The 22,641-nt window shown below is 50.5% G+C and overlaps 1 protein-coding gene across 1 annotated transcript in view; it reads right to left on the bottom strand.

Moving 5' to 3' along the window:
* Positions 1 to 4,839: 4,839 nt before the first annotated feature.
* ITIH5 (inter-alpha-trypsin inhibitor heavy chain 5) overlaps positions 4,840 to 22,641 on the bottom strand; it is a 62,716-nt gene continuing 44,914 nt past the window's right edge. Inside the window, exons 8-14 of the mRNA XM_074358400.1 lie at positions 21,356 to 21,524; positions 20,206 to 20,515; positions 16,658 to 17,214; positions 14,109 to 14,162; positions 11,510 to 11,626; positions 10,038 to 10,415; positions 4,840 to 8,461 (exon numbers count right to left, since the gene is read on the bottom strand). Of these exons, the coding sequence (XP_074214501.1) occupies positions 8,160 to 8,461; positions 10,038 to 10,415; positions 11,510 to 11,626; positions 14,109 to 14,162; positions 16,658 to 17,214; positions 20,206 to 20,515; positions 21,356 to 21,524 (1,887 nt within the window). The 3' untranslated portion in view covers positions 4,840 to 8,159. The remainder of the gene's footprint in view (positions 8,462 to 10,037; positions 10,416 to 11,509; positions 11,627 to 14,108; positions 14,163 to 16,657; positions 17,215 to 20,205; positions 20,516 to 21,355; positions 21,525 to 22,641) is intronic.

The raw sequence follows: 22,641 nt of genomic DNA, 5'->3' as shown, positions 1-22,641 counted from the left end.
GTGGAAGTCCTGAGGAGGAAAGGAATTGAAGAGCTGATGGGAGAAAAGAACCACAACGCTGATAACAAAAATTCTAGGTGTTGTGCCTAGAAAAGGCTCTGCTCCCTTAAAGGGATGGGCAGCTGGGAGTAGGCCAGGGCAGTGAGGGTCATTTAAGGACCCACATTGGATGAATTAAGCTTAAATCACAGCACAGGACGCTCAGGCCCCCTGAATAGACAGCAAAGCCCCTCTGCTCTGGATAGCTTTAGGAAGAAATCTACCTGGGGGCTGGCTGGCTGGCTTTCTTTCTTTCTTTCTTTCTTTCTTTCTTTCTTTCTTTCTTTCTTTCTTTTTTTTAAGGGAAAGAGATTTTGTATTTTAGACTTCATATTTTCACAGGTGCTCAGACAGCTCCAAAGCTGTTAAGTGTCAGGGGCTGGGGTCCAGCAGGACTGCTCTACACACGCCGTTCTGCGGCGAGGCTTTTAATTTCACTCCAAGACGGCTTTGCACATTCACACACGTCGCCCAGCACACGTGTTAACCGCTGTCAACCACGGCACCCACGTGCCCATAACGCATGTCTTCCGGTGGCTGTTCAGGCGACTTCTCAGTGTCTGCGTGCTTGTTTTTATTATTATTAGAAAGCGGCAAGAAGGGGGAGGGTATCGCTCAGTGGTACAGCGTGTGCTTAGCACCCATGAGCTCCTGGGTTCCATCCCCAGTACCTCCTTTTAATGAAAAAAGAAGTGAGAGGAAAAAAATTATTTTTAAATTGAAAAAAATAAAAGAAAGTGGCAAGTAATATCTTCTCTGTGTAAATTTGCAAACTTACATGAGCTTATGAAATAAAGTCATGAAAGTAAAACAAAAAAGGACATAGATGTGTGATCTGGGAAGATTTCTTTTGGCTCCTGCATGATTAGGAAGGTGCATCCTTCCCTCTCCCCTCCCCTTCCCCATTCACGCTTCCTCCAAACTCTAGGAATAGAACAGAGGTGCCTGGAGCAGAAACAGCTGCGGGGCAGTGGGTGGACACAGCGCAGATCAGGCAGAGGTGACAGGACCTAAACTCCTTGTGGATCTCAGGCCAGGAAGTGAGGGTCCCCCAGAAAAAGGGCATGGAAGAAAGTGGGAGCAGGGGACAGAAAAGTGCAGCCACCCTGCATGGGAACAGGAACAAGGAACATGCGGACAGAACCTCAGGACAACCTCAGACTCTTATGTCACCTGTTCTAAATATGGGCAGACTGTAATTCAATTTTGCATCGCTCATGCGATCTGTGGTGATGAAGGATGTGTGAACCAGGTTGGACAGGGACACGAGAGACCTTCCTTCTATTTAAAAATTTTTAATTAAATTAATTTTTTTGTTTTGCTTTGGGGGGAGGTCATTAGGTTTACTTATTTAATGGGGGTACTGGGGATTGAACCCAGGACCTCGTGCACGCTAAGCACACGCTCTACCACTGAACTGTATCGTCCCCCTGAGACCTTCGTTTCAAGTATTGTCCCTTTGGGCCATGGGAGGCCCCCCAGCGTCTCCCACCCTCCTGTTCCCCACCCATGGGAAGTCAACTCTCCTTGGCTCGCGGGCCTGACCTCAGCCTGTGCCGGCTCTTTGCTTTCTCACTCCCCACCAGACTTGCTTATCACGTCGGTAGAAACTAGGGCAGTGCGCCCTCGCACAGCGGTGCCAAGTGTCTGAGAGAGAAAAAGGGAAGTTCCTCCTGCCTCCTCCTCCTCCTCAGCCTGCCTCCCTCTGCCAGGTGCGGCCAGAGGCTCATTAATCACACCAGGAGCCTCACTGTCTGCACCTTTCCCAAGGGAGACAAGAGACATTTAAAAGCCACGGAGTGTGCACGTGAGTCCTGTCTCTCTCCATTTCTGTGTATTTAACTAGGCTGGGGGTTAGGACCCCCTCCCCCGTGGACTCTCGGTGCCCGAGCTCCCCAGACGTGCTTTCGTATCCTTCCAGCAAACAGTGATTTGCTTCACGAAAGCTGTGTCCTGGGAGCTGTTTCCCAGGATGCTGCATCTAAGGGAAAGGGAGAACGATGTTCTGGGAGCGACCCTGATCACCTCGAGCCCAGAACTCCCCGCCTGCCTGGAGCCCAGACCAGTGGCAAAAAGCAGAACAACAGTCCATGCAACGGATACCTGCTTTTCAAGAGGAAAAGCCATCCTGAAACACTGCACTCAGGGACCAGCAGGAGCGCACCCTTCACCAGCCTTCCTTACCTCTTCGCTCCGTGATGCTCAGCCAGTACCGACAGGTGGGATCCTGGGCCCGGGTCCGGCAGTGCTCCTGTTTTGTCCAGGGCACCCCAGGCGGGCGAGAAGCGCAGAGGCACGGCGTCCAGGCGCGCCTAAGCCCTGAGCTCTGCAAGGAGGCCGAGTCACTCCATCTCCCGGAAATTTTAGTTCTCTACAATTTATTTTCCTTTCCTTTATGGCGTTTTCAGGACGAGTAAGTAAGTTCCTACATAACGTACTGCTAGGCGCTTTCTCCCGGCGTCCTTACCCGCCCGGCAGGGCCCGGATCCAATGTCAGCGCCTCTTCCACACAGGCTGAAAGCAGTCTGTTCCTTTTTAAACCCCTCCCCGCCCACGTTTTAATTTTTCCCTGAACCTTTGTAAGGACCCCCTGCTGTCTGTCTTTGGTAACTAGTCACCTGCAACATCAGCGCCAGGGCGGCCAGCGCGGTCGCGGTGTCCCTCCGCGCAGTCGGCGCCCACTCAGGGCTCCTCAAAGCAGTAAGTGGCTGCATTTGCCGTGAGGCGTTCTCTCCCGCGGGACAATGTGCACGGGCAGTTTAAAATGTGCCTGTGCTTCAACGAGATACGACGTTTTAGCCTATGTTTTCATACAGGGTCTCAAAGTGCTATTTAGTTTTCCAGGCCACGCTGATGATGAGATCGAAAGGGTAAGTAGTTGGCTCCAAGTTACGCAGGAGAACTTTTGGTTTCTAGAATATTCTTGGGCTTCCTGTAAAAGCAAATACACTTCCCATTTGAGCTGAGCCTTCAGGCTTTGCACTGGTCCTGCCTTCCCCTGAAGAGGACTGTTTCAGAGCAGACCACTGGACTTGAGCATTTCCAGTGCCTTTGGAGAGCTTACCTCATCTTCGCGTCTGAAATAACCGAGCGGACTTCCAGTGGCGAACGTCCCAGGATGAAACAGGGCAGGCCTACCACGCAGATATTCACTCTCAAGTGTCTGCAGTATTATAGTTTCTACCTCACTCCTCTACATTTGGAATAAAATTTATTCACTTCAAAAAAAAAAGCACACTAAAATGTGTTTATAACGAATTTCGTACCTGTGGTACAATGAACTGATTTAACTGATGCATCAATAAACTGTGATTTGCATCTTATATAACCAGGAAGTCCCCGTAAGCAATCAGAACGCTGGGCTTTCTCTTACACAAACACAGCTGTTGTTTTGAGAAAAATAATGTGATTAACAGAGAACTTTCAGGAAGGACTCCGTGTCAATAAAAATTAATTTTGAGTTGGCCTAGGAAATGTACCCAGGACACACACACACACACACACACGTTTCTACCTTTGCAACAATCAAAATGGAAAAAGATTGTGCTAGAACGTCTTCCTTTCCTCCCAGGTCCCAGATCCCTGTAACATAAACACAGACACTTTGAGGATGGAAAGTTTGCTTTTATTCCTGAGTTTGAGGTGATGCCAGAAGACTGAAAAGGAAGCGCCCTCAGACATCTACGCAGAGCCAGATGCTAAAACTGTGAAGTGGGTGAGGTTGCTGACGGGGTGAGTGGGGAGTGGACGGGGTAGAGGTCAAGTGTGAGCCTGGGGGAAGTCCACAGGATGGTAGGAGGAGACACATTCAGTAAAGGAGACCAGGGGTAAAAAAGTTTGAATCACATAAGAGATGCAAAAGGATCCAACATTTCAAAAAAAGAGGAATAAGTCCAAAGCGTCATGCAGTAGGGTTGGAGACACCCATTGCTGGAACCAGACATCAGAATTGGTAACATGACGTCTGAGACACAGTTTAACGTGATGGAGACAGAAGCTGAATTTGATGAGCTCAGCAACTGACTAGGAGGTGAAAAAAAAATGAGGTTTCAAACACCAACCACGAGCACTTCCCTGAAACTGAAATAAAAGAGAAGATGGATGTCCCAAGGGGGGCCTGGCCAGGAACAAAAGCCTCGGATGGGAGGAGACTTCTGGAAGCGTATCTGAACCCAAGAGGGGGGAACCTCTGGGGAATAAAGTCTGGAGAGTCTAGGAGGGGAGTCATGGAGACAACTGCCCGGATGGAGTGAGAAGGGCAGAGCCTGGATGAAGGGAGACGGTTAGGCTTGGAAGACAGTGGGCACAAAGATGATGCGGCAGTCAACGAGGGAGCGCCTCCTGCAGTTTTCTCAGCAAAAGAGGAGGCAGATCACTGGGAAAGCTGGGGCGCGAGGCGGTCTGGTCTAGAACAGGGGCCACCGAGGCCGATGCACTTCAAGGAACAGAAACTAAGTTTTGCCAAATGCCAGCAGGAGCCCAGCTGGACTGATGGACCCCGGGCAGGGCTGGGAACGTTCCCTCTGCAGTCCCTGCACCAGAAGGAGCAGGTGCTGTGGATGCCGGCTGGAGGCACGCCAGGACGTGGTCTGAGTATGTGCTTAGCTGTGTTAGTTTATTTGCTGTTTATTTTAGTTGTAGCCTGTGTTTATGGTTCCAAGAGCCCTGCGAATGTAATGCCAGCATTGTTTGTATCCGTTCGGGGTAGTTGGAAGAAAGGGAAAAGAATCCACACCTTGAATGACTCAGTGTCTTAGTCAGCTCAGACTGCTACTCCAAGAACACCCCAGATTGCGTGGCTCATACAACAAATGTTTATTTCTCACGGTTCTGGAGGCTGGGAAATCCAAGATCAAGGCGCCAGCAGACCTGGTGTCTGATGAGAGCCCACTTCCTGATTTTGGAAGGCGTTCTTCTCATTGTGTTCACAGGGTGGGGAAAAGAAAGATCATCTCTCATCTCTTTTCCTAGAAGGGCACTAACCCCACCACGAGGACTCTACCCTCATGACCTCATCACCTCCTGAACACCCCTCCTCCTAGTGCCATCACAGTGGGGGTTTAACTTAGGCTCCAGCATATGCATTTGTTGGGGGGACATGAACATTCTGTCCATAGCATTCAGTTCAGGCAAGACGTAAACTTATAGAAACGAATCCTGTGCTTAATCCACCTGTGAGGATACATGATTCAGTTAAAGATCTAATGTGATGACTGATAGAATCAAAGAGGCGCTCTCTCCCATTCCCAGAGCCCCGCATCCAAGGTGCCCGGCGAGATGGGGTGTCGAACACGCCCTCCCTGCATCCTGAACCAGAGAACCGCTGGAAAGTCAGACAGAAGAAGACAAAGCACCTAACATGAGTGGGTAGAGAACGTTCCGTCCATTTTGTTTGGGAAGGTGAGACTTTAAATTAAAGGACACTTGAAGATGACCCATTCAGATGCCTCTCATTTTCGGATGAGGGAGGGGATTAGGAACCCGGGGGTGGAGACTCACTGAAAAGCCCAGCTGGTCAGTTTTCACGACTCGTTGACATTAGCAGCGGTGTAACTTGAGGTCTGTCCTCTCTAGCTTCAGTGTCCCTCCCGACCTCATTCAACTGCTCATTTAGTCTCCTGGACCCCACTTTCCTTATAAATGCTCAAGGCAAAGAAGCGATGGCCCAGATGGTGACACGGCGTCAAAGCTAACCAGCGAGTTCCAGGGGCTCAGCCTGGCTCTGCTCTTCATCTTTCCTGCAACGTGGGGAGGAGAACCACCCACCGCACTCTGCCTCCATTTCCCCAGCCTAGAAGCGAACCCCTCCTTTCCTCTGCGTTTGCTCGAAAAGCCCTTGCTCTTCGCAGCACCCGCGGCCACTAGAAAATACATCATTTTTCAATCAAATTGAAAGGAACTGAAGTCTGCCCGCGTGTGAGTACCGGGCTCACGGGTGTCGCAGTCCGGCTAAAACAGAAAACGTCACGGCACAGGCCTGTCGCAGTCAAAAGGGAGCGACAACTAAAGAGGCGGAGAAAGAAGAGTGGGATTAAAGTAAAAACGCTCAAATGCAAGCTCACCCCTCCTACTTGGACAAACGTGGAGGGTGTTCGGCTGAAGGGGGAGTGAGGGGCGGGTGTCCGGCTGGAACAGCCTTCTCGGCTCTCAGCTGAGGCGGCCCTGGAGCGGGAGGCCCCCTGCCCGCAGCCGCGAGGACCACGGGCCCCCGCGCCAGTGCTCACAGCGCGCTCCGGGGGCGCCTGCCCGGCGGGGACCGAGGTTTACGTAACAGGGAGGTCCCCACGGGCCGGACCGCGCGCTGGCCACCCGGCCTCCCGCTCCTCCCTCCTCTGAGCTCTGACATCTGGAAGCAGCTGTCGCGGCCTGGGCGGGGGCCTTCGCCCCGCTGGCGTGGGAACAGGCAGCGGAGCTGGGTCAGAAGCGACACAGCTGCCAGTCGCGGTCCGGCGGGCTCACAGCGCGGGGAGAGACGGAGGCCCTGAGACAGACCGGACCCCTCCTCCCTGCCCCCAACCCCCTGCGCGAAAAGAACTAAACTCCCGAAGCCCAAGCCCCTGGTCCACGGGAACACGTGGGTGTCGTTCTGCTGCTCAGATGATTCCCACGGGAGAGCAAACCAGATAAACAGTTTTCTTAACTCCCGTTCCTCTCCAAGCGCTAGGTCTGCTCCCACATGGCCTAGAGTCACTCCCTGCTGGAAGACACTTCCATGAAGCCGGCACGAAAGCCTTTATTTAATTCGCTTTCCCATCCAAAGCTTCCATTTCTTTGACCCAAAGCTTTCTGTCTCTGCTGTTTGGCTCCAACACCCCCGACAGCAATGGGGAACAGGCTGACAGAACCCCTGTGACCCTGAGAAGACAGAGCAGAGCAAAAAGCCTGAGAGGAGGGGAGAAGGGAGGCTCTGAGGCCCCGTCGGTCCCCCCTCCCCTGGTTAATGTGAGCGGGCTTTGTGGGTTCCACAATGGGGAGGGTGACACCCACTGACTTTTGAAGCCACCCCCGGGCCCCCATTTTAGCCTTTCCCTGATGGAACCAGATTTGCCCTCGCTCTGCAGCCAAAGCCCTGTGCTCGTGCCGCTCCCTGGCCCTGCCCATGTGGGATGTGGGCAGACAGATGTGCTTCTTAGATGCAGAAGCACGTCTGCATTTCCTGCTGAGAACGAGCAGTTTGGTTCCTGCAGGCCGGCCGGTGGGCGCGCGCTGGCTGACGGTCCCTCCCATCCCCCTTCTGTGAGAGCCAAATTTATCAGCTCCCGGGGCACCAGGGAGCACGCCAGGTCGGAATCAGGACCAAGGCTGAAGAGCCCCGTGAGGGACTCCTCACCCAGCTGGCCAGCTCCAGGGATGGGTGCACACCCATGCGGGCTGCCTTGTTTATCAGAGGCGCGCAGCTTTTCTGAAATAAATAGGAGACTCTCCGTCCACAAGGCCAGGCGGTTTGCAGAGCCCATTAGAAAGATACCGGTGATCTGGGATGATGCAGGGTTTCTATTCTGAATCAATCTTTAAAAAGGAAAACAAATTTCCAGGGGCAAGACACCACAGCAGAAGAAAATCCTCTCCTGCGAAAAGACCAGATTGTTTACAAGGCTCGAATCTACGTGCTAGCTGAGCGACCGGTGGCCTGGGCCTAGCGAGAGGGCCCCCTGAGGCAGAGTTGGCCACACCCCCGGAGAGCACAGCAGCACAAAGAGGGAAGATTCGTAAGCGTTAGTATGAAGCTAAAAGCGGAGTCTCCAGACCTGGCCATTTCCACAGAGAAAACAAACTTTATGGCCACCTTCCTTCGTCAGTCACCCTACAGTGAGCTGTGACAAGGACAGGCCAGTTGTACAAGACAGAGACGTCTTGCTTTTAACCGTGACTTGTCCACTTGGTGCCGCCACCTTTGGCTACTGGAGACGGGGGAGCGGGAGGGGAGGAAATCCCACTCGCACGTCAACGTCCCACCCCCACCCTTTGCTCAAGCAGACAGCGGCCCTCTCATCGCCAAGGGTGCGTCCCAGGTGGCAGCCACCTGTCAAGAGACCAGGCACGTGCAAGTGACAAGCACCGCACCACGGGGCCCCCGAAGGCGTTCCCCTGTCACCGCTCGTGCGTTAAGGCTGCTGCTGTCAGAGCCCCCTGGAGGGGCGCAGGCCGAAGGCCATCTCTGAGTCAAAGGGATGGGCCGCCAGGTAGTCCTTATACTCCCCGTCGATCAGGTCGGCAGCGTTGTTCCGGGCAAACCAGCAGTCCACCTGCTCTTCCCCGTTGTAGATTTTCCTCTGCTTCCACACCACGGGGACCTGGTGGTCTTTGACCTTGAGGACGGCCTGAGACAGCTCGCCTGCCTTGGGGGAGGGAGGATTAGCAGGGCTCTTGCCGAGCCCGGCAGGCTCCTCGGTGAGTCTGGCCTCCCGGTTCAGGAACTGACCTGACAGGACCAAAAAGAAGCATCAGGGCGAGGCCAAGGGTGAGGAACACTGTTGGAAAAAAACTAACTTCAGTTCCGGCACCGGTGACCAGCGAATGCATGTATGTCACCCAGCGGAAGGGGGTTCGTGACATCAGGGTTGGGGGCAGGTTTTTCACGAGCTGCAGTCCTGGGCTGGACTGTCCCGGAGGCGCTCACACCTTTTCCAGGGTCCGGGTAGGGAAGGAGAGGAGAGACTAAGGTGCCTTCGTGGAAGCGAACACGGGCAAGATGCCCAACCACACACCGAGATAACCGGTCTGCTACCGGGTCGGGAGGATGAGGCCGGGGCAAGTAAACAGGGAAGAAGGGTCAGGTCTTGCCCGCTCTCCTCTGGCTCTAAGAGCCCTTCCATACGTGCACTTGGTGGGCGTGCCCCGGGCTGAGGGGGTGGGGAACAGTCAGTTTGGCTCAGTCCCGAGTCGCAGCATCGGAATCCTCCGGGTCAAGTGAGGGCATCGCTAAGGCCGAAGGAACAGCCGTCTGCGTCTGGGAGAGGAGTTCGCACTTGGCAGGCGGGACAGAGCCTCGGCCAGCTGGAGCGCCAGGAAACCCTGCTTCCAAACTGAGCCCTGGCAGTGACCGGCTCTTTGCTTCTGGGCAAAAGGCCCACACAAACTTGCACGTGGAGGAAAGCCAGGCAGAGGGGGCTGCCCTCAGCCCCTGGCCACGGGGGTGCCACCCGTGGAAGGGCCATGCTTCTCACAGCCAGTGCCAGGCCGTGGGAGACCTGGGTTGGCATCGTCTTGCTGAGAGTAAAGAATCAGGCCTGGAGAGAATGATTCCCTATTTCTTTGCTCCCTTTCCCAGAAGGTCAGTGAGAATTAGTTTATAAAGGCAGCAAGAAATAGACTTCACCCTAATTCAAAAAGACACATGCACCCCAATGTTCACAGCAGCACTATTTACAATAGCCAAGACATGGAAGCAACCTAAGTGTCCATCGACAGATGACTGGATAAAGAAGTTGTGGTGTATTTATACAATGGAATACTACTCAGCCATAAAAAAGAATGAAATGTTGCCATTTGCAGCAACACAGATGGACTTGGAGGGCATTATGCTAAGTGCAGTAAGTCAGACAGAGAAAGACAGATGCTGTGTGTTATCACTTAAATGTGTAATCTAAAAAACACAGCAAACTAGTGAATATAACCAAAGGCAGCAGCAGACTCACAGATACGGAGAACAAACTAGTGGTCACCAGTGCAGGGGGTGGGGGGCAGGCGCAACACAGAGGTGGGAGTAGGGGGTACAAACTGCTGGGTTTGTACTGGTAAGACAGGCCACAGGGATGTATTGAACAACAAGACAGTCAATATTCTGCAATAACTGTAAATGAAGTGCAACCTTTAAAACTTGTATAAAAAATAAAAATTTTAAAAAAGCAAGAAAAAACTGGCCATATGCAAAAAAAAAAAAAAGACCCGATTCCTATGGAATTTCTCAGCCAAGCCACAGGTACGCTTCAGCACCAGCTTCACTTTGCGAAACCGAACTCTGCCCTCTGACCAGCGTGAATTTGGCGAAGTCTTACCTAAGAGGCCGTGGCAGCTGCTGGAAAGGCCTTTGCTGTTGGCGATGTAGAAGCCCAGGTGGTTCCGCTGGTAGGGGGCTGGCTTTTTGTACAGGTGGATGAGGATGACGAAGGCCACGGTGCCCTGGATGGTGACGGTGACGTTGGCGTTGGCAGACACGGACACCTCCAGCCCTCGGCTCCCCACCACGGTGCTCTGGTTGCAGGGAAGGACCAGCCTGTCCCCACCGTCCAAGATGACTCTGTTCGGTGTAATCTCCAGGTAAGACCTCTCGGGCTTGTTCACGAGGATGGTGATGGTTCGGAAGTAAGTGCGCTGTTTCTTGTGGCCGTTTGGAGGAGCTGGAGCCCCAATTAACTCTCCATTCACCGTCACACCTCGGAGGCAGAGGGGAAGGGGCAATGGTTAGAAAAACTACCCTCGGGGCGGTGGGTATGGCTCAGTTGGAGAGCGCATGCTTAGTGTGCACGAGGACCTGGGTTCAATCCCCAGTACTTCCATTAAAAAAAAAAACTGACCCCACACCCTCCTACACGGTGGGTGGGAGTGTAAATCGGTGCAGCCACCATGGAGAACAGTGGGCAGGTTCCTTAAAAACTAAACATAGACTTACCATATGACTCAGCAGTCCCACTCCTGGGCATGTATCCAAAAGAAACTCTAATTTGAAAAGATACATGCACCCCAATGTTCACAGCAGCACTATTTACAATAGCCAAGACCTGGAAGCAACCTAAGTGTCCATCGACAGATGACTGGATAAAGAAGTTTGGGTATATACACACAATGGAATACTACTCAGCCACAAAAAGGAATGAAATTATGCCATTTGCAGCAACACGGATGGACCCAGAGATGATCATACTGAATGAAGTAAATCAAGGAAAGACAAATACCACATGCTATCAGTTGTATGTGGAATATTTTATAATCACCTATAATGGAAAATAATCTGAAAAAGAGTATTATATATATGTGTTTAGCTGAATCACTTTGCTGTGCACCTGAAACACTGTAAATCAACTCCACTTCAACAAGAAAAAAAAGAAAAAACTACCCCAACTTTCAGGTGAAGGTGTCTGATCAGAACTTCCCTCCTTCTCTGGCCTGATCTTTGTGTCTCAAGAACCATGAACTTCCACTCACAGGGAGGGGCCGCTCCGGGCCGAGTGAGCGAGTGAATGAGTGAAGTTTCTTCCCCGTGTCTAACCAGTGTCCCAGGCGAGGAGAAGGCGGATGTAGGTTTGGGTGAAGATGTTACAGAAGGGGGTTTACACGCTAGCCTGCTTTCATTCCAGTGTCTGGTTACGGCGCCAAAAAGCCTCGTATGGCCCAGACACAGGATTTCTTCCCCACCACTTTCCACTGCTCCTGATTTGGAGACCTTGGGACACCACCGAGCAGCGCGGCAGGATGCAAAGGGTAATTTTTTTTTTTTTTCAGTCCAAGAACCCTTTCAGGCAGCACTTACCGGAGTCCGCGTGATCAGAGACCAGCCTCAGAATGTCCCCGGGCTGCCCGTCAATGTTGAAGCAGATGGTCAGCTTGCTCAAGGGGAAATCCACCACGAAGTGGGGGTCTCCGTCCGCTGCCAGACCAGGAGAAAAACGGGAGAGAATAAGAAAGAAGAGGCGTTTACTGGGGGCCTTCCCTGTGCAAGCACTCTCTTCTATTTCCTCATGCGTTGTTGATTTAATCATGTCAAGGGGGGGGTCTTCAGTGTCCACATGAGGGAGATGACTGGGAGGGGAAGGGACACCCCAGCTAGGCACTGAGCTCATGGGAAAGTAAATATCTGAATGCAGGTCCCCGAAATTCAAACAGAATGCTCCTTTCACCATCCTGCAGTCCGACACAGACCACTGGGCTTTGAGAGGTAAGCGGGGCAAAGGAAAGAAAGAGGTACCGTGGACCCCCTACTGTTATTACTGAGCCCATGTTCTCCAGTTTCCCGAGTGCCCTCCCCGCATCACTTCCATCCTCCTGTTTTGTTTTGTTTTGTTTTGTTTGCGGGGGGTGGTAATCAGGTTTATTCAATTACTTACTTAATGGAGATACTGGGGATTGAACCCAGGACCTCGCGCCTGCTCAGCTCATGCCGTCCCACTGAGCTACACCCTCCCCCATCCTCCTATGACCGTCCGTGCACGAGAGCCCACCCTCCCCTGTGGCCCAAGCACCACAGCCCTGGAGGCATTCACAGCGCTGGACAGACCCGGCCTTTGCATGAGGAGTCGTGACCAGCCCCGCACAGGGCCGGTGACAAGCGAAGGAGAGTCAGCGGGAGGTCAGGCAGTGCTGCTGGCGATGACCGTGGAAACCCATCCTCTGGGCCATCCTGACTTTACTGCTCTCACGCTTTTGCCCACAGGTGAGGCCCCAGAGTTTGGGGGGCCCCTGATCCTGGCCCAGGCTCCTCATCTTCGCCTCTGCTGAAGGTGGACGGCCTCACCTCCTACCATACAGACGAAGTATTTCCCAAGAGCCTCCATCAAGTCTCTTTGCTCACGAGACTGGAGAGTTAGTTTCTCTCTAATTTACACGCTAAACACAGCGTGTTTCTGAATTCCTCTCTACTACTGTGTGCACATATGTACACGCACTTGTACATGGTGGGGGGGATGTGGAACAGGAGTTCGCTGTTTTCAAGCTAAAAGCCAGTTAATGTTCTTGGTGTAACTGCTGAAAAATCCTTCCTGTCCCCAGCATGACTCAGAAGGGCCGTTAAAAGAATCGGGTTGATCTCACTGGAAAGGGCCTCCAGCCCCCAGTGAATGGCAACATATGTAAAGAAAGACAAGGTACTGGTCTTCTGTAGATGAAAAAAATGACACCCATTAGAGATAAAAGTCCTGGTCCATATTTTTGGCACTCTTAGGGTAGGAACACAAGTATGTGACAGTCCCTGAGAGTTTCCTGGGCGCACACCACATTATTTCTGCTCAAATCTCCCAAATCGCTTTACAAGGAGAGATGTTGCTTGCTCCAAAAAAAGAGAGGAGAGGTCTGGAAGTCATTACTTGGCATGGCAGCCAAGAGGAAAGCTGTCTTGCATTCCACAAAGCGTGCGTGTTCAGAGGAATGACATTCCCCCCACTGGAGCCTGTGTTTCCTTTCCCCATGGCCGACCTCTAGGCTGTCCCCGGCTGCAGGAACGTGCGTGCCCAGCACATCAGCAGCCAGGCAAAGATTCAGGCTCACAAAGCAAGATGTCTGCGTTTCAGGAAGGAAACAGCCCTGGTGTTGCTACGCCATCCAGATTTTTATGCCGATCCCAGGAACCTGGTCCAGGGAATCTTTACGGGAATGTTATCTGTTCTTCCCTTCAAAAGCCGAGGATGAAGAAAATAACAAAATGGGGAGAGGGGAGGCTTTGGCTCAGTGGTAGAGCACATGCTTAGCATGCATGAGGTCCTGGGTTCAATCCCCGGTACCGCCATTAAATAAATAAAATATAAACAAACAAACAAACAAACAAACCGAATTACTCCCCCCCAAAAAACGAAAGGAAATAATTACATAATAATAGAAAACCCCCTGCATGTTACAGATATTTGTAATACCAGAAACTGGAAACACACACCCTTCGGACCTCTAAAGCAAATGTCTTTTCAGCTCAAAAATGATTAAAGTGGAGGGGAGGGGACAGCTCAGTGGTAGAGCAGGTGCTTAGCATGCAATCCCCAGCACCCCCTGTTAGGATGAATGAATGAATAAATAAATAAATAAATAAATAAATAAATAAATAAATAACCTCCCCACCCAAAACCCCCCAAAACACAGAACAGAAAAATAACGATGGAAGTGTGCCTCCGCTGTCCACCCATCCTTGTGCGAGCACTCCTGCCAGCCTCCTCGGGACCGTGTGACCCGTGGTGTTTATGTAACGGTTTAAGGACAATCCTGGCTTGGAGAATGGCCTGTCGCTGCTGGTTTGGGCTAAAGAAACACAGGTCCTCACATCTTGTTCTGGGAGCGGATAGTCTAACTGGCTTCAGGGAGTGCCTGGCTGCCCACTTCCTAAACATCTGAACTCCCAAATCACACACAAGCACATTGTCTCCCTTTACCTGATGTCTTGGAGATTCGAATTCTCGGGTCGTATGGCTTCTTGAGAGCAGGTCCTAGAAAGAGGGAGGAAGAGGACCACCAGTGTTACTCATTGGAGAGGAGGAAGTGAGAGGTACAGAGGACTGAGATGAGTCAGATACAGCTTTCAGATACATTTGTGACAATTTGAAAACATCCCCTGTTTTAAAGGAGGAGCTTGGTACCAAAACACAAAGTGAAAGTGTAACAGGAGGAGGCTTAAATATTTTATTCTTTTATAAATTAGATAATATTCTTCTTGTCTGTGATTTCTGTATGTAGAATAGGAGAAAATATTCTATCATCCTTAAGGTACAATTGTGGGGGCAAGGGGAAAAGTAAGGGTGTTTAATGGGGACACAATCTCAGATTCATAAGATGAAAAAGAACATACTTGGCACTGCAGACCTGTACACAGCAATTTAAAAAAAAACACAAAAATAAACAAAAAATGTGAAGGAGATAGTCATAATCCAGGGTCCACAGCTACATGTGTTAAGCACAATTGGAAAAGCAGTAAGCAAAAATACTCAATTAAAGAAAAGCCAAAAAGTACATTAATTTCTGTAAGTAAAAGGAAATTAGTTTCTTATTTCAAACCGTCCGTATTAACAGGATTACACTCCTTGTTACTGATTTTTGCCCCTCGCAGAAAATAAAGATCACAGTACTTCCACGTTTTTTAAGTGCCCCCTTCTCCAGCTGGTCCCCGGTCACCAGGACACGGACAGCGTCGGGCAGACCATGAGGAGGGACTTCTCAGTCTGGCTGGCTGCTCTGAGGAGCCTCAGTGAGTGGCAGCCGTCCTACACCTCCCCCAAAAAAACCTAACACAAAATTAAAAAATCATCATAACCTTGAAACAAGGAAGACTGTCCTGAGCCCTAACTGATGCTTCTGGGAAGTCCTGTTTCTAACCACTCCTTTGAGCAATCAGTTGGTTACTCCCTGTCGGTGTCCTTGGCCTCTGAGTCTCACGTCACCCGAGTCTGACCTTTCCCGACACTGCTGAGATCTGAGATGCTGCCCCAGAATCACGCTGTTACTTTTTCCTGGATGAGGCCTGGATCTTGTCAAGCAACAGTGACGTGCAAGTTACTTTCATCCTTTCCATCAGAACACACCTTGTACCAGTTTTGCCAAGACAAGCGTCACTCTTTCTAAAAAGGCAACATGTCACTTTTCACCTCTACATCTGGGTCTGAACTTTTAAATAAATGTCTAGTTCTACATTCTGCTTGGGAGGGGGGTCCACCATGTACAGAACACTCATTATGGACCAAAGACTCTACCTATTGAATCCTTGCACCAGCAACAGCCCTTCAGGGAAGACATTATTATCTGCATTCTACAGGAGAGGGAATAGAAGCTTAGAGAGGTTCAGAAACCTGCCCCAAGCCACGCAGCAGGTTAGGAGGAGCCGCGGCCTGAAACTCCGCCTGGTTCCTAACCTCATGCACTGTCCGCCACCACGCCCAGGGGACTCTCCAAATTTAGAATATGAGGAACAAATGAGGCCCCAGATTAGCATCACTTCCCTCCTCTTAGGAGGTGGGAACCTGACAGGAGTCTAATAAAAATGTCACTCATTAAAAAATGTGCTGTTTTGCACACCCAGGTGTCACTGAGAATATAATCCTCTGCTTGGCTGAATTACTTCTCCTATCCTTTCCCTGTTCTTGCTGCCGCCACTTCCCCTGACACTCGGCACAGAGACAGATGATGAAAGTTTCTATTTTTCTGTGGGATCCGTAAAGAGTGAATTCTGTCAAGAATGCAGAACTTTCATTCTTCCCATATAATAACCTCTCTAATAAAATAAAATTTTTATTAATTTTATATAACTTTAAACAAAATCATGAAAAAATAAAATAATAAAAACCAATTATAATAAAATTAATAAAATATATAAGTAAAAAGAATGTATAATAGAATTTTCTTTTCTCAGGAAAATCCAATCGAGTATGCCCATACAATGACAGAATTCTGAAGTTCTTAAAAATATAGAAAGGCACTTAAAAATGAATGAATATTTACTTGTCTGCTCATCTCTGTGCCTCTAATGATGTCTGGCGTGTGGTCGGCATTCAATATTTTTTTTAACATTTTTGGGGGTATTATTTATTTATTTAATTATTTGGGGGAGGAGGTAATTAGGTTCATTTATTTATTTTAATTTTTTTAACAGAGGTACTGGGAAATGAACCCAGGCCCTTGTGGGCTAAACATGCACTCTACCACTGAACTATACCCTTCCCCTTCAGCACTCAATATTGATGATTTATCGACAGACTGACTTTCCTGGGCGACATTTCTGAGACGAACGCCACCTTCTGGAATTTCTCTGCAGAGATCCACAGTTCTTAACAATACAGGCACAACCAGCTAACCCACCCTCTGAAGACTAGGAGCTGCAGATATAATTGTACAAATTATGATACAGTAAAATACAGCAGATGACCTTGGCCTGAAAAGGAGCCGGAACGGCAGTGTGGGTCCCCAGACTCTGCCGTCCCGGGGGTGCCCTTACCTGGCTGCAGGTGGGCGCCTCGCAGGCTCTGCGTCACCGTCTCCGGTCCTGTGGCCGCGGACACGCCGTAGGCGTCCTCCAGGGTCGCTGTCTGCGGTGCTGATTTTCTCAACTTCAAGGCGGTGAACGGGGTGAGGAAGCGGTGGTCCACGGCCAGGGCCTGCACCTTCTGCCTCAGCCGCTCCCTGTCCTGCTCGCCGTCGCTCTGCAGCCAGGCGCTGAGCAGCTCCTTCAGGGTCAGGTAGCTCCAGAGACGCTCCAGGTGGTTGGGGTCCTGGCCACCACCCTCGGGCTTGGAGCTCCCGGGGACGTCGCTCTCCACCTCCCGAGGCTCCACGGGCACGTCCTTCTTGAGTAGGACGAACTTCTTACTGTTGCTGGCCGTCACTTGCACGTGCAACTGGCCCAGCCCCTTGTCCGCCAGCTTCCCCGCAATGACGATCTCTGAGCCGTTGAAGTAGTTCGGGAACAGGGTCCTGGTGGCATGCTCCACTAAGCTGGGTGGATAATCCACGCGGATGTCCGAGAGGAGAGGGGTCCTGATCTCATCATAGAATCTGGAGTGGAGGGACAGAGAGAGAATCAGGGCCCACCCGGGCTGCAGGCAGGACACGTCCTAGAGGACACGACGGGCTGTCCGAGGGGTGGATCTGATCCTCAGAGCAACCAAGTTCAACACTCCACCCAGCAGGACGTTCCTGACAGGAGGCCATGCAGCAGGAGCTTGAACACCACTGGTGACGGGGAGCTCACTACCTCACAAGCTTCCTCGCCGACTGTCAGCTGCTCCGAGGAGGAGGAGGGGGGTGCTCCTTGGAGCTCACAACCTCCCTCCCTGCAATTTCCACCCAGTGGTCTCCGGTTTACTTCTGGAGCAACATAGCTCTAGAATGAAAGAGTCTGATCCCTCTTCAATATTTAGATGCTTGAGCGGGAGGGTAGAGCTCAACGATGGAGCATGTGCTTAGCATCCACGAGGTCTTGGGTTCAATCCCCTGTACCTCCATTAAAACACACAAAAAATCCAGATGCTTGAAAGCACTGACACTTGGATATCTGACAAACACTGCTGTGTGCTCCTAGAAGCCTCCTTTTTATGGAGCCTAATCCATCCCTGTTTCATAACTATTCTTCCTATGATACAATTTCAAGAACCCCTAACCACTCTCGGTCACCTTCCTTGTGCACACCTACATTTCTCAAAGGGCCTCTGAAAGCATCTTCCTTAGAACCAAACACATATCCCAGATGGGCTCCAACCAGCCCGTTACACTTGAGAAATCTGCCCTCGACGTTGACATGGCACTTTTGGTCATGCAGCATCTGCTGGCTTTAGCGCTTCTCCTGGTTATGTTACATGGAGACCATTAAAATCTCCTTTCCAAAGATCTCAAGTGCAGAGGTTGTGGAGTTAGACTTCCATCTCGGTCACTTCCTTGCTGTGTGTCTTAGGACATGTGACTAACCTCTCTGAACTTCAGTTTCTTCCTCTATAAAACTGGCAGGTTAACAGTAACTACTTTGATAGACTGCTAGTGGTCCCCTCAAACCCATGCTGCCTTTCTTCCATAATTGAGTTTTAACCAGGCACACGCCCATCCAGGTAAAAACTACACTTCTTAGCCACCACTGTGGCCACATACGGCCACGTTCTCACCAGTGGAACTGGAGTCGAAGTAATACAGGCCATGCCTGTAATGCCTGCTGAAAATAAAATGGCTTGTCTGGCTTTCTTTCCTTTCCCCCTTTTGGGGGCTGGAATACAGAAGTGACAGTGACCTAATTTCAGCCTTGCAGTGAAGGACAACCCCCAAGGGGTGCAGAGCAATAACATGGAAGGGACCTGAGTCTCCGAGTGACTTCGTGGAGCAGAACCTGATCTGTCCGGACTACTGCAGGCGACAGTCAGTCATCTGCACGGCAGCTCAGCCTTTACCCCATATACCTGCCCCTAGGATATCGGTGAGGGTCGCGTGAGATGGTGCACGCAGACATGCCCACATGCCGTAAGTTCTCAGGGACTGCTGGGTGCTAACCATGTTTCCGTGGTGTAGCAGAGCAGTGGATTTGTTTCAGTGTAACTGCTTTGCCTGTGAACACGTTATTGAATCTTGATTCTGCTATGCCACACGTTAGATTCTCCCTCTTTGAATGTGGTTTTGGATAACTTTGAAAATGTGGGAAGCAAATCTGTGCTTTCATTTGAAGCTTTGACAAAAATGCTGGGGGTGGGGAACAGGGGCTGTCCCCCAACAAGGACCTATCTGTACTGCCCCCCCTTAAAGACCCCCAGTTAGAGTCATCATTAAAGAATGCTCTTTGATTATGGCTATCAAACACCTGTAAATCTACCGAAACATCACTTTTCTTTTTGAGAATATATTATATGTGCTGGAAAGCAGATTCAAGCACAGAATACTGGCACAGGCAGCATTTCCTCGAATGAACAGCAAAGTCACACCTCGTATTTGGCAACTTGATATCTGAAGGGAGGAACCGAGCCGAGTTAAAAAATTTAAGTTCCAGTTTCTTCTCCACCCCAAGTACAGCACAGTCAGCGACCAGCTGGAACTGGCCATTTTGCTTCAAAATAAAAACATGATCATTTTAACGAGTACGCAACACGGGGCTGACACTGCTTCCACCTCGCGCACAGCGTGGAAGTAGCGTAAGTAAACTGCTTTACTGCGCTTTGCACATACTGCACTTTTTTGCACAGTGAAGGTTTGGGGTAACCCTGTGTTGTCAGATGACGGCTGGCAGTTTCTAGCAATGAAGTAGTTTAAATTAAGGCGTGCACACTGTTCAGGTGTGATGCTACTGAACACTTAACAGACTAACGTGTGGTGTAAACATAACTTTCACGTGCACTGGGAAAAAATAAAGACTTGCTTTATTGCGATATTTGTGGTGTTTTAGGTTTTTTTTAATTTTATTTTTTGGGAGGCAAGGTAATTAGGTTTTTGTTTGTTTGCTTGCTTGTTTAAATGGAGGTACCGGGGACTGAACCCAGGACCTCCTGCATGCTAAGCAGATGCTCTGCCGCTGAGCCATCCCCTCCCACCGTGATATTTGGTTTATTGCTGAGGTCTAGAACTGAACCTGCAGTTTCTCCGAGGTACTTCTTTGTATTAGGAAGTTCTTTGGGATGTTAAGAAGACAATTAGATCAATTATATTTCAACTTTAAAAAATTTTAAAAAGAAGGCAACTATAACCCCAAGAGCTAACTGAGTACCTAACACGTGGCAGCCGTCCCACCAATATTTCACACAGGTTATCTCATTAAATCCTATCGTCCGATCATAATCCTCACTTAACAGATGGGTAAACTGAGGCATGGACCACCCTCAATCTTGCCGCAAGGCGCAAGTCACAAGGCAGGACCAGAACGCGAACCCAGATCTGCCTGGTTTCACGAGCCGTCGGGACGTCTCCGGCGTAAGGAGTTAAGATCGCGTCCAGCACCAAGACATCCTCGGTCCTGGCCCCCACCCACATTCCCCCGGTGAAGCCAACCCTCCGCCCCGAGAAGCTGGGCGCACAGACCCGATGAGCTGTGAGCCCGCGTCCTCGTCCTCCTGGACACGCCGTGTGAGCCCGCAGTTCTCCAGGGACAGCTTCTCCAGGAGCTTGAAGTCCACGTCATCCCCGATGCCCACCGTGAAGATGCAGACCTGGCCCCGGGCGGCCTCCCTGGTGTTGTTGAGGATCTGGGGTGTGTGGGTCTCCCCGACGGTGGGCTTCCCGTCCGTCAGGAAGACGATGAGTGACACGCTGCGGGCCTCGACGTCGTTGTGGGCCACGAGGTCGTTGAGCAGCATGATGGCCCTCTGCAGGGCGCCATTGATGTCCGTGCCTGTGGGTCACAAAGCGGGACCGCTCACATCCCTGCTGCCCCCTCCGCTGGGGGCACCCTCACGGCTGCGGCTCACTCTCCCGGCTTCCACAGGAGTGACGTGCAGGGAAAGAAGTCACCTGCACTCACGGGGTGATTCCGGGTCACGCAGCCGGTCTACAAACTCGGCAAGCACTTGCTAAAAGGCCCAGAACTATCCCCCCGTGTGCACCCTTCTCCTGAAGGTGTCTGATGGCACCTTGCCGGACAAGTCTCCGCTCCCTTAGTGGGGGTGGTTTCTACGTCCTTTTCTGAGAACAGCTTTGAACAGGGCAGGAGGGGACTGGGTGCAGGGATCCGGAGAAAGTCACAGAGAGAAGGAAAGGCCACAGAATGAGGAGGTGAGGGCATTGGAGACAATGGCAGGTGACTTCAAATGTGGCCTGGGGCACCCTCAGCTTCCCCCAGGCCCCCTGGGGCGCATGCCCCGCTCCCCTGACACAGCCCCGCCAAGAGGACCAACCTAAGATGCTCACATTCAAATGCACAAAACACGAGTCATCCACTTGGCTTTCATTCCTCAACCCCAGAAACAATTTACAAGAACAGCTTCATTGTTTGGGACCCATGAGATAAACCAGAAAAGGCTCCAAAACCTATCAGGTGTCTCCCCCTCTAACTTACTTGACCATCTTCGTTTGGGGCCTGGAAGAGGAGAAACGTGAGCTTCTGGGAAAGCTCGCAGCTGTTATCTCCTTTCCTGGGATCAGCGTCGGCTTTCAAATCCACGTCTCTGGGCAGAAAATTAGCTACTCACTTCTCACGTCGCAGCTGCAGGGCAAAAACGGGACCTGCACGTACCTCCAGTGGGTGACATGTGGTGAATGTAGACTTTGCCGTCTCTGATGTTGTTGGGAGTAACCGACACCAAATGGTCCTTCCAGACCTTGATCCGGTTGGAAAATCCAATGATATTGAAACGATCCTGGGGTCGGAGGTCATGCAGAATCGTGAAGAGGGCGTCCTTGGTCTAGGCAGAGACAGAAACAAACCCAGTCAGGTCTGATTGCATTAGTCCCCATGTCCCCTGGCTTGGAAACTGCACACCGGGGACCATCCCAGGGTTAAAGGTAAGGGCCAGCTTTGTGAAGGGTCTTGAATAAATGTCAAGGAACTCTGTCACTCAGCTGGAAGAAAACGGCATTAATATGTTGCAATTTTATACCAGCCGAGAATGGGTGTTTCATACACGAAATGTCACGTCTGCTGGAGTCCCCGGTGCATCAGGCCCCTGAAACTTCGCCGCTGCTCTCCTCTTGGCCTGGAATGTTCTTCCCCACTGCCTTGTGCTCATGTCTTATCTGACAAGCCCCGCATCATTCTTCAAAACACAGCTAACGAGCTATATTCTCCACCTGAAACATTTCCCAGCTCCTCTAAAGGGAGTGGGTCCTTGCTCCTCAACGCACTCACATTACAAAGTGCATACCCAGTCATGACTAATGTCTGCTTTGTGCCTTTTTCCAGATATTTTGTAGGCGGGGTCCATCTATTTTCTTGTCACCCAGTGCAGAGGACTCCTGACACACAGGAGGCACTGGAGAGAAGTTCAGACAACGAATGAGAGCATGGACATCTCAGGAATTATCGATTAAAGGTACCAATAATAAATACCATAGGGATTGAAAAGAGAATGTTCATAGCAGCACTACATACAATATCCAAGACATGGAAGCAATCTCAATGTCCATCAACAGGTGACTGGAAAGGAAGTTGTGGTATATTTATACAATGGAACACTACTCAGCCATAAAAAAAGAATAAAATCATGCCATTTGTAGCAACATGGATGAACACAGAAATTATCATACTGAATGAAGTAAGACAGACAGAGAAAGACAAATATATGATATCACTTATATGTGGAATCTAAAAAAAAAGATATAAACTTATTTACAAACCAGCAATAGACTAACAGACACAGAAAACAAACTTATGATTACCAAAGGGGAACAACTAAATGGTAAAAATATAATGGCCACACACTCTGAGATCCTCTTTCATTTGACACTCACTTGTCACATTGTAATATCATTATTTCTTCAAGCCCTTTCCCACCTCAGGACCTTTGCACCTGCTGTTCCCTG

Source organism: Camelus bactrianus, chromosome 35, assembly GCF_048773025.1.
Source record: "Camelus bactrianus isolate YW-2024 breed Bactrian camel chromosome 35, ASM4877302v1, whole genome shotgun sequence".
NCBI lineage: Eukaryota > Metazoa > Chordata > Mammalia > Artiodactyla > Camelidae > Camelus > Camelus bactrianus.
Note: the sequence above shows the minus strand (reverse complement) of the source record. Positions and strands in the feature narration are given on the sequence as shown.